At 46.4% G+C, this 12,499-nt stretch overlaps 1 protein-coding gene across 6 annotated transcripts in view; it reads right to left on the minus strand.

Annotated features, from left to right (window-relative positions):
- The window catches only part of MTMR1 (myotubularin related protein 1), a 1,542,631-nt gene that overhangs the window by 1,180,344 nt on the left and 349,788 nt on the right, over positions 1 to 12,499 (minus strand). For 2 of the 6 annotated variants that reach the window (XM_069612748.1, XM_069612746.1), the window contains one exon: positions 10,887 to 10,937. The exons of 2 other annotated variants lie outside the window; for them this stretch is intronic. In XM_069612748.1, the coding sequence (XP_069468849.1) occupies positions 10,887 to 10,937 (51 nt within the window). Of the gene's footprint in view, positions 1 to 10,883; positions 10,938 to 12,499 lie in introns of all 6 variants that reach the window. 2 more of the 6 variants (XM_069612747.1, XM_069612745.1) reach the window with 1 other exon arrangement.

Here is a 12,499-nt window from a genome sequence, read left to right on the forward strand (position 1 = left end):
TACGCGGCATTGCACTAGTAACTGAATCGGGGATACTCAAAAAAATACATAGGGACATCCACACTAGTGATACGTAGGGACAACCACACTAGCGGAATTAGACTGCGCTACTTAGAGCAGGCATATGCGTCTGCACCGGACAGTTCGGCCCTGGGTGACATTAAAACCGAACTGGACAAATGCTGACAGCGAGCTGAAATTCCTAGACAGCCCAGGCCAACCGAGAAAGTATGGTGAAGGTGAGCATCACGGCAAACTACTAGCTAGAATGGTGCAACAAGCAAAATGCAATCACCATATCCCACTGGTGAAAGACATGTCGGGCCAGACAGTTCACACCACAACAGAAGTGAGCCGAGTGTTTCACTCCTACTCCACACTGTACACCAATTCAGACGTTGCGACCCCCTCAGACAGACTTTCCTAGATAACCTCACGTTATCGATACTGTCTGATGAAGTCAGGGATAATGTCGATCACCCCATCACTCCCAAAGACATCACAAGTCATCGAAGCTCTCCCATCCGGCAAGGCCCCTGGCCCGGACGGATTTACAATTTAATTTTTCAAACACTTCCGGCCCTACTTCATTGCCAAACTAATCGCTGTATGGGAGTAAGCCAATATCTCACGGATACCCCCCCCCAGCACCCTCCATGTTACGCAAAGCAGTATTCACTCTCCTACTTAAACCCAGCATGCCTCCAGAGCAATGTGGCTCCTACCGCCCTCTCTCACTTATAAACTCTGATGTAAAAATATTTGCTAAAGTACTGGCTTTGCGGCTGGCTCCCTGCAAGGGGAAACATTCACCTAGATCAAGCTGGCTTTGTCCCTAACCACTCTACAGCACTCAACTTGAGGCACCTTTTCAATGTGCTGTCACAGATCGACCCAGAGACTCAAGCGATAGCCGCTGCTCTGGATGTACAAAAGGCCTTCGACTCAGTATCCTGGAAATTTATGTGGGTGGTGCTAGAAAAATGCAACTTTGGGCCTGGGTTCATATCATGGGTGAAACGGTTATACACAATGCCCACTGCCAGGGTCAAAGTAAACAGCTCCCTCTCGGCGCCCATTGACATGTGTAGCTATCACCCCTACTATTCACTATAGTGATTGAACCGCTCGCTGACGCAATCCACTGCAGGCACGCACAAAAGGGGATTCTGACTGACAGGGGTACCAGAAATTATTTCACTATATACAGACGATGCCCTATTTTTACGCGTCGTAGAGGGACACCTAGCACCTATTATGCAGGAGGTTCACTCATTCGGCACCCTGTCTGAGCTGCATGTAAACTGCGCTAAAGCAGAGTTATTTCCACTTACTGAGGCGACCACCACCCTACCTGACCTTATGGCCTTCGCCTGGTCCCCACTGGAAATTAAATACTTTGGGGTAATTGTAACACGACAAAAGACACCCCTCTATGCCAGTAACTGTGGCGCATATCTGCCCCAACTGACAACCAAATTACTAGCTTGGGGCGAAACTCCTGCTCACAATATCTGGCCGACTGTCACTCCTCAAAATGATTATCCTTCCAAAACTACTATACTATTTTCTAAATATACCGTTGCAGATGGGCGCAATATTCTTTGACACTAAACACGGTGATTAACAACTTCATGTGGCATACAGGCACGACCCTGCTTAAATGGAACACCTTGATGAGATCTTATGCACAAGGCGGTCTGGCCGCCCCGGACTTAGAAAAATACTGGATTGCTGCACAGGCACACTATGCACTTTACTGGTTTGACGTGGAATCAAGAGACTGACACCTGAAAATTGAACGGTATGCTGCTGGCACCCGTGACATTTGTTTGCTGGGTCTACCACCGCAATGGAAGGACCCTGAAGTCAATGGCCCAGTTTTTACGACAGCACTAGCCTGGGGCAAGATATGAAAAATGGTAGACAACCCTCATCCATACTATAGGAATCTGCCACTGTGGAACTCCTTCTCCTCTCTTCCTCAAATAAGTCGGACGGTCACATGACCATGGTTTATATATAGAACATAGAATCCTTTATTGCGTTCCAGGACCTAACGGACCCCCCACGTACACAAACACTGCCCTGGCTGCGATATGTTGGACTCTGTCGAGCAGTTAATAAACTTGGGCTGTACTCCCAGTTCAGCCGCCCAACAAGCCATTATTAGAAACCATCATGAGTGGGACTTCAACACGGGGCTGGGTAGCCAGGCTATATGACCTGCTGTAAGTCACGGCAACAAACCCTTGTGTAAACTCCAGGGGGCCTGGGCCAGAGACTTGGCAATGGACATCACTAATGACATCTGGGAATCCATGTGTCTGCAGACTCATGCAGTATCCCTTAGCTCCAGATTCAAACTAATACAAAGTGCTACACATATTCCACTACACCCCAGCCAGACTGCATCTCTTCTCACATACCTACTCTACACCTTGCACCAGAGGTCACGCTGACGAGGCGGGATACCTTCACATGCTCTGGAGTTGCCCGAGACTGGGGGGAATACTGGCGTGGGGTCTGCGATGCTATGTCATAGATGCTTGATTGCACTATAGAACCCATCCCATTGAACTGTCTGTTTCACCAATTCAAACGACTGCAACGCAGTTACCACAAACTAGCAAGCCTCTGTATGTTATTAGCAATTCGATGTATACTGCTGCATTGGCTACGTCCCACCTTCCCAACGGTGGCACAGTGGCTGCATGCTGCCATATGGGTATACGATATGGAGGAGTGTGGTTCCTCATTGCAACCCATGAACTGCAAACCTAAGGACATATGCCCCCCCTCCAGCGCAATTACTTGTCATCAACTCAGATGAATATACAAGATGCCCAATGCCCACCAATTGACTAGTGATCCCCCTTCCCCCCCTCGTCATACCTGTGGATACATAGCAATGCAAATCTCTATTCACAATATACCATGCTATAACCACTGTAGGGTCAGAATCAATGGCCAAGATGTAATGTACCCACTATTGTCAATGCTGCCATCTCGCACTTCTGTTTTAATGTCAATCACAAAATAAGGGATACATTACTCACCGTAGTCGTATTTCTGATGCTTGTATCTGCTTAGATTCACATGCTGTGCACAGGCCGACATCTAGTGGAAGCTGCGGAGTATTACAGTTTGTTTTTCGAAACTCGAAAATGGGCATCGACACAGGGTGTGCCCGTAATACTATCCCTAGTGTGACGTCCACTGTACCCATGATCCCTCACGCGTGTAGGACCCTCAGATTGTATTTTTTCTGACATGGAGTAGCGCGAATACAGATTATTCAAGCAGATAGATAGAAAGATAAGACTACAAGCATCCATGCGCCTTCTCTCAGAAGGGAGGAAGGGCGGGCGCATATGAATCTAAGCAGATACAAGCATCAGAAATACGATTACGATGAGTAATGTATCCCTTCTGAGGCTTGTGAAATCTGCTTAGATCACATGCTGTGCATAGATTAGCGAGCAGTGTTAGAAGGAGGTGGGATGTGAGAAGGGTCATGAGCAAATAAATGTCTTAGAACCGCTTGTACCACTTGAGTATCTGTCTTGGAATGAGTTTCAATGCAGTAGTGCTGAGTAAAAGTGTGAATAGAGCACCATGTAGCTGCTTTGCAAATGGTGTCAAGGGGTACATTTACAATGAAAGCCAGAGTGGCCCTAGTGCCTCTAGTAGAGTGGGCTCTTGGGGTAAAAGGCAGAGTTCTTTTAGAAATGGAGTAACATAGCTGGATACAATTGACTATCCACTTCGAGATGGCACCTTTAGAGACGCGATCTCCTTCTCTGCCTGTAGCTACGGAGACAAACAGTTGGTCTGTTTTTCTTAGCGGCCTGATCTGGTCTACGTAGTAGAGGACCGCTCTTCGCACATCTAGAGTGTGTAGTTTCACCTCAGCAGAGCTTCTGGGTTCTTGGAAGAAGGCCGGAAGCTCAATGGACTGGTTAACGTGGAATTTGGAAATGAACTTTGGTTCTACGAACACATCCTATGTTCTCACCTGTTTATCCTTATGAACCGTAAAGAGAGGATCCTGCACTGACAGAGCCTGAATTTCACCGACCCTTCTTATGGATGTAATAGCTACTAAGAAGGCAGTCTTAAAGGTCAGGTGTTTGAGACTGGCTTTATGCATGGGTTCAAAGGGTGGGCCCATGGTCTTAGCAAACACCACATTAAGGTCCCATCCTGGTGGTGGGTTTGGAATTGGAGGGTGGAGTCTCTTTACCCCTTCTATGAAGGCTTTAACCACTGGTACTTTCCACCACCAAACCTTGTTATGGGAGGTGGTGTAGGCTGACAGAGCCGCCAGGTGTACCTTGAGTGAGTTAAATACACACCCTGCATCCAGCAGGTGGAGCATGTATGTGACAATATTGGAAGGAGTGCAATCAACCGGGTTGATTTGCTTATTATGACACCAGATAACAAATCTTTTCCATTTGTCAAAGTAACAGTGCCTCGTGTTAGGGTTCCTAGATTCTTAGGATGTCCATACATCTTTGTGTTAAGTTGAGGTGTCCAAACTCTATGACTTCAGGAGCCATGCTGCCAAGTTCATTGAGGTGGTTTGAGGATGCACGGTTTGACCTTGGTGCTGGGACAGTAAGTTGTACCAGCACGGGAGTCTAATGGGTTCAGACACCGCTAGTCTAGGTAAAGCGGTTTCTTCGCCCACATGGGAGCAACTAGGATGAGCGTCATCGATTCCCTGTGCATCTTGTTGACTACCTTCTTCATGAGAGGGGTTGGTGGAAACGCGTAGGCAAACATCCCTGACCAGTTCATCCACAGGGCGTTCCCCTTGGAATCTGGCTAAGGAAAACTGGATGCGAATCCTGGGCATTGCCTGTTTTCGCTTGTGGCAAATAGGCCTGTAGTGGGGAAACCCCACTGTGAGAAGATGTCTTCTACGACTTCTCTGTGTAGACACCATTTGTGTTCTTCTGGGAGGGGATCTCTGCTTAATGCGTCTGCTAGTGAATTGAGATCCCCTGGAACATGTTGAGATGACAGGTAAATGTTCCGTCTGAGTGCCCATGTCCAAATTTTCTGGGCAAGCCTGGACAGTTTTGGCGAACGAGTCCCTCCATGTTTTTTTATGTAAAACATTGCTGTTGTACTGTCTGTTAGGATCTGTACTGACAGGTTCAACAGGTGGGGTTCGAATGCTGGAAGCGCTCCGAAGACTGCTAGAAGCTCTAGCAGATTTATATGACTCTTGGCCACTGAGTGAGACCAGAGACCCTGCGCTGTGTGGTGGTGGAGGTGTGCTCCCCACACCCTGACAGGGACGTGTCTGTAGTTACTACAGCTTGTATCTCCAGATCGTAAAAGGGTTTCCCCTTTGACAGGTTCTCTCTTGTCCACCAATGAAGACTTTGTACAAGTGTTGGCGAAACTACCACTAGATCGTCCCACTGACCACTTGCCTGAGACCACTGTTTCGCCAACCATTCCTGCATGGGTCGCATGCGCAGGCGTGCATGGGGGACCAGGTAAATACATGACGGCATCATGCCTAGCAAACGCATCGCTTTGCGCACCCTCATCTGGCAAGCAGGGCTGATAGAGGAATTTGCAGTAGTAGATTCCGAATTCTTTCCTCTGATGGAAAGGCCAACCCCTCTTGTGTGTTTAGGACAGCTCCTAGGAACTGTTTGGCGGTGCTTGGCACCAGGCTTGATTTTTTCTAGTTGATAGAGAAACCCAATTGGAAGAGGAGGTTCATCGTTCTTTGAATGTTTGATCTGCAAATTACTGGGGTCTCCCCCGTGATGAGCCAGTCGTCCAGGTAAGGCTACACTGGGATTGCCTCCCTGTGTAGGTGTGCCTCCGCCACCGCCAGTGCCATAGTGAATACCCTTGGAGCCGAGGATATACCGAAGGGCAGCACCTTGAACTGGTAGTGCCGACTGTCCACCTTGAAGCGCAAGAATCTTCTGTGCGCTGGGAACATGGAAATATGAAAATAGGCATATTTCATGTCCAATGTTGCCATGTACTCCCCCCCCCTTTTTTAGGAGGGGGATTACCTCTTGGAGAGTAGTCATGCAAAATCTTTGGGGCTTGACATACTTGTTTGCAGGGCGTAAGTCTAATACTGGGCGCATTGTCAAATCTTTTTTTGGCACAAGAAAGTAAGTTGAATAAATACCCTTGTTTACCTGGTTGCCCGGGACGAGTTCTATCGCATCCTTTGCTAGAAGATTGACGATCTCCTCGAGGAGGATCTTTTGGTGGTCCAGGGAATGTATTTTTTGTCGTGGAGGGTGGTTTCGGGGACGCTCGAGCAGTTCGATGCGGTATCCTGCAGACACTGTGGACAGCACCCATCTGTCTGATGTGATGTGATCACTTCCCATGCTTGGGTGAAGTTGGAAATGCACCCCCCTACTGGGGATGCGTGAGAAGGGACCCTGAGCGGAACGTCACTGCTTTGCGGGAGGTGTACCGCCTCTACTGGGGCTGCCTCTACCTCTACCTCTACCATGGCTCCTTTCGTTTCCTCTGCCGTACCTCTGGGTAGTCTGCTGGTTGTTACCCCATGATGTAACCTGTCCCTGTATATAATTGGAGCCCCTTTGGGAATTTTGGCCACGTGGGCGACAAAAATTACTATTCCCTCTTTGATTAGGGGGCTTATTTGTCAATTGGCCCAGGGACTTCAGAATATCATACTTGTCTTTGGCAGTCTTTAATGCGTCCTCTACCGCTTTGCCAAACAGAAGTATGGTTCCACCGGCATGTCAATTAGGGATGCCTGTGTTTCAGGTTTAAACCCTGACTGTCTTAACTGCCATGCCTCTTAATGACAGTGCTCTCTGCTATGAGCTGGCCAGCGTTGTCTGCGGCGTCAAAGGCTGTTTTAAGGATGCAACCGGACACAGCTCTTCCCTCCGACGCGACCTGGGCCAACTGACCCTTTAGTGGTTCCGGTGTGGAGTCAATGAGGGCAGCTACCTGCTCCCACTGATGGCAATTGTAACTTGCCAGCAGAGTTGTGGTGTTGGTAATCCTTGCTTGGTAAGCGGAAGTGGAGGCTACCTTCCTTCCCAACCCGTAAATTCTCTTGTCTCCTTGTCTGGAGGGGGGGCCTCAGATGATGAGAGGAGTCCCCGCTCTCTTTCTGGTGTTTGTAATTACCAAGGAGTCGGGCTTCAGTTGACCCCTTATGTAAAGTGGGTCTGACTGGGCGGCCCTGAACAATTTCTCGATTCTGGGGTTTACGGCCCTGGTGAGATTAGGAGTGAGGAGGGAAGGATCAATTCTTCATTGGATGCACTTGAGAATTGGGATGGCTTGAGCAAAGAGTCTTTTTTCTCCTACTAGTTCTTCTGCAAAGTCCCTCTCTTCCTGCGCCCCCTGAGTGTCTATGCGGAAGTGCTCTGCCGCTCTAGACAAGACCTCATTTAGGAGGGGCTGGTTATCTACTGGAGAGTCTGTAACCTGAGGTTCTTTGCAAACAGGCGAGTCTATCCTGTAGACCTCTGCGACGTCTTCCTCCTCCCCATCGTGGCCCTCGTCATCGCCATAATAATCCATCCCCGTTTGGTCGTCCAACATTACTAAATCTGTATCCTCATCATACTGTTGAGGATCTTCACCATACTGTTGGTAGGGTTGTATGTAGAAAGGGCCTGAAACCAGGTCCTGAGTTGGAGTCCCAAACCAAGGTTTCTTACTAGGGGGCTGAGGGTCTCTGGATCCTGAAGGAGTAGCGTTATCTGGGGTATAGTGAGGAAATGTTCTGGGTTTTTAAGAGTAGAAATCAGCCAGGGAAGACATTCTCCTCATAACCCTGTCTATTTCTTCACTGCCCCATTCTTTGGAGCTGGGAATGACGACTTCCTGAAAAGTCTTTACTTCTATAATGGTCTTGGATTTAGGGGCAGGAACAGGGATCTTGGATTTTTGTTTATCTGAAGACTTCGGTTTTTCCCTATGTGTCTTTGGTGCAGAAATAGGTTGAGGGGACATTTTCTGCTGTTTTCCCCCCCTCCCCTTGAGAAGAAGAGTGTTTCCCTGAGCTTTTCAGCACCTGGCATCGAGATTCGGGGTACTCTGTATTTCAAGTGTGCACGTCGGGACACGGAGGCAGATGCCGAGCGGGCTGCTGGAGCAGACTCCTGGTGTGCGGCCTGGGGGTGGAAGTCGGATTAGTCTTCTGACGAACGTATCTCTGTAACTTGGGGAAGCGAGGCACTCTTGGCAACTGTGGCTGGTTGCCTTGTGTCATGCAGCAATCTCGACATGGAACGCCCAGAGGACACCGATTCCGTGGACTGCTCTTTGTGCTTCTTTCCGAGAACTCGACACACATGTCGAGTCTCGGTTGGGCTTAAGAGTGTTTATGTGTAGTAGTGGTGTGGGTAGCGCTTGTGTCACCGGGTGCGTTCCCCATAACTGCCCTGCCGGACAATCTTCCGAGGTCGGGGACTTGCGCTTGGGCGTCTTTTGACACCTCTGTGCCCTCGCCGTCCGAAAGTACGGCGTCGCTGCCATCACTGAAGGCACCCTCCGCTTCCATGGCCTTGAGTTGCCTGGCGTGGTGGGCCCAACGTTTGGTCGAGCGGTCCTTTAATGTTTTCGCCTTGAACAGGCTACACACTCTGCAGTTCCCCTCAGGGTGATCCCTAGGCAAGCAGAGGTTACAGGTGGCGTGTTTGTCAACCCAAGGATACTTGCACTTGCACTTGGGGCAAAATTTAAATGGAGTGCCCTCCATACGCACCTATGGCAGCGGGCTGGTGTGCGTAGGAAATAATAATAAGAGTGTAGAGTATGTTTCCACCCACCACTCCCCCTACTTGCGGGGGCCGAGGCCAGAGGCCTTTCAAGGCCCGGGCCGAGGCCAGAGGCCTTTCAAGGCCCAAAGTCCGTCGTGCAGCTTCGACGGTTGTTTGTTCTTCGGACCGGCGTCGAACTTCGAGGTCTCGATGTGGGAGTGAAAGAACGGGGAAATTAATATTGATTTTTTGCAAAATGGCTGAAAGCCAGGGAACTCTGCGCAATGCTTCCAACCAGTATGGTTGGAAGCATTGGCGGAAAAAAACAATGGCGGAAAAAAACAATCTGAGGGTCCTACACGCGTGAGGGATCATGGGTACAGTGGACGTCTCACTAGAGATAGTATTACTGGCACGCCCTGTGTCGACGCCCATTTTCAAGTTTCGAAAAACAAACTGTAATACTCCGCAGCTTCCACTAGATGTCGGCCTATGCACAGCATGTGATCTAAGCAGATTTCACAAGCCTCAGAAATAAAGTTATTTTTTTTTAATTTAAAAAAACATCAAGGGATAAGGAAGCATTTTAATTGTGCAGAATATATATGTGTGTGAGCAGTGCTAAGAGGCTTCACATTGACCGGACTAAGCGATTAATAAAAAACTTTGAGACACCAAGAAAACTCAACAGGAAAGTCACCAAGCTGTCCATTAGACATTTCTTTGCCACTGTTGTGAAAGACAGAAGTGTCTCCATCTTACATGCAGCCTACAACCTCACATGTCTGTGTATAAACTAATAGTAATAACTCACTTGGCCAGTAGTCTTACTCAATCGAATTACGAGATATCTGGTCTGGCCAAAGAGGTCAGCATTCCCCTAAACATTCTCTGTTGGTATTTTATTGCCAATGGTAGCAGACTAGCCACAAAAACAAGGAAAATCTATTAACCTTTTTTTAACTCATAGTTTTAGTCGAGCAGACATTTTTTTATAAGCTTTAATCTTCAATCACATGACAACTCAAATTAACACGATAAATGTAACAGCAAACTATTTACTGACAAATTCTTCATCCCCCCCCACGAAGAGACAGAGTTTAATAATAAATGGGGACAAAAGGCTAAACCCCTCACCAGGGAACATTTGGAGGTTACAGAGAGACATTTTAGGGCTTTGGCCACTTTGAGTTCCAATCATTAGCCCAGGGTAAGGCATCAGCAAGTTCAGCTCCACATAGCAACTCAGGGTTCGAAAAATTGGGAAGCTGAGAGCTATTAGGTGCTGCTTCTAGCATAGTAGAGCCTGGTTAGCTTTAAACCAACAGCTACCAGGATCTACTTTTGGCTTCCAGGGCCAACTGGTGCATTGCAAACATGTAAATGTGACATTAACTTTGAATGTTAATAAAGAATAATTAGGACACATCTAATATACATGTAAACACAATGGTTCATACAAAATGGACAGAAAGTGAAATGGAATCTCTGGTAGCTCCTGGCTCCCCCGAGATAGCTCCTTCCTAGAGGGTAATGCCCAACACCCAGGAGCTGGTTTTAGCTGCTGCTCATCGATTCTCAATTTCAAACCCTGTACCACAAGGCCTGGAGAGTCCAGGGTTGAGCCATCAATCCTCATGTGGTTTCCGTGCGCTCTCCTCCCTAGGTCCCCACACTCCCGCCTCCTCTTTATAAACTGTTTACAGGAGGCACGCATTTTGCATGAGACGGGGACGAAAAAGGGAAGACATTCTTTTATTGCTAATACCTTCCCAATACTTGGCAATAGAGTTACACACAAATGTTCAATAAATATTACAATTACGTTGATTGGTCGTTGAGACTAAGGGGATACATTCTGCTTATGATCTCAAGCAGCAGAGTTGCAGGTTTTTCCTCTAATTCGTGGAACGGTTCCAAAGCGCTAGTGATGGAAACGTTCTAAAAGAAATAAGTATAGAATGACTACAACTAGGCGAATATCATTTCTTAAACACACTAGATCTGCAAACTTTGTTTTACATTATTTTTTTCGGATAGTCCACCGTAGCCACACAGGGCAGTATACTTTGCATCATCCGTCAGACATACATTTTTAGAACTTATTATGCAATTAATTAACAAAAAAGGACTTGCCACCTGATCAGCGTCTCCTCCTGACTGATAACCATTGCGTCCATCCTGAGTCTCCTGCATAGCATGAGGCAGCAATGGGAAAATCAGAGGTAAAAAGGAAAAAACACGCAGACAAAAAGGTGAAAGGGTAGAATCATATTCAGTTTAAAGAGAGAGTAAATACTTTAACATGGAACCTTTATCAAAACCTTGTTTCCAAAAAGGGGGGGGGGGGCCTACAGTCACATGCAAACGGTGTAAGAACCAGTCTGCACATCGTTGACCAGCTGCGTAACTAAATAGATCTAAATGAAATGGAGAGTACAATCATATACGAAGGCAACTTCTTCAGCAGGCACAAAAACAAACAAACACCAAGTATATACTGTCTTTTTAAAACAAGCAATGCAGCAGTAGAAATGCAGATTAAAAAAGGCATGCAATAACTCCTACTGTTTCTGAATCGAGCAAACACACATGCACTGAAACTCTAGTGCAAGCAACATGAAATATTTAAGGATGGCTCATACGGACAGTAAAAAAGTAAAATGTTAAGTATCCATGAACACTGCAATATTTAATTTTCAAAGAAATCCTTTGGAAGTATAACTGTAAAATGCATTAGAAAGACAAAATCAAATGTGTCAAAAATATGTGTTTCCCCAAGATACTCGCACAAGAAAACTGATTTGGATCATATTAGTTTCTGTATTTATGTGCAAATATGCATATCAAATTACATGGCATGTCTAATGCCAAAAAGGTAAACTAAAAGATCTCAGATATGTTACTGACCACTGACAATGAATGTGCACATTTAGGAGTATATACCAGGTGCAACCCATCCAACACTATTAGAACATTGAAAAAGCGTTTCATGCAGAGGTCAGAAAGGGTTATTGGGGTAAAGCGAATTCCAAATCATGCAGCCAAAAAACAAGTACGTGGGTGCAGCCCTAGCGATAACGGGTGTATTGGCCACTTTTATTCACTAAAAATGGGCAAATATTCCCAAAAACAAATAGAAAGGGAGCAAAAATGATCCAAAACAAAAAATACGGAAAAGACATGTAGAATCTTGCACCCCTTCTTTCACCCTCACAGCTCCATGGATATTTTGGAAGCATAGTGCACGTAGTAACACAGGAAGAAACTTCTATTTTAACTGCTTGATTGGAAGAAGTAAACATGCATCTTTTAATGTGCACGAATAACTGGGTGCAAAGAAATAATATTTCCGTTTTTCAGTTGAACCACATTTTTACTCACTTATATAATATTCTCATTGGGAATCGGAATTACATTTCTACTCCCTAAAACATCTTTTTACTCCCAACTTTTAAAAAAAAATGGGGAGTAAAATACTCCCACTTCCCAAATTTTATCTGCAGCACTGCGTTGGTGGACAGTTATTACCAACATTCTATGCCTCCCTGCCACCCGCTAAAACATCCACAAATGTACAATCCATTACTATGGTACAACCAACACTATTATGCAACTCTCGGCTAACATTAGATTTAGAATGTGCCCATTTCTTAGTTGCTTTTAATGGAATTACCGTTTCTGAATTCTGTTCTTTAACTATTTATTTTCACAGACTTGTGTCTAGAAACGAATTACCATATCAACATAGG

Source organism: Ambystoma mexicanum, chromosome 5p (genome assembly GCF_040938575.1).
Source record: "Ambystoma mexicanum isolate Mex_15411 chromosome 5p, UKY_AmexF1_1, whole genome shotgun sequence".
NCBI classification, from domain to species: Eukaryota; Metazoa; Chordata; class Amphibia; order Caudata; family Ambystomatidae; genus Ambystoma; species Ambystoma mexicanum.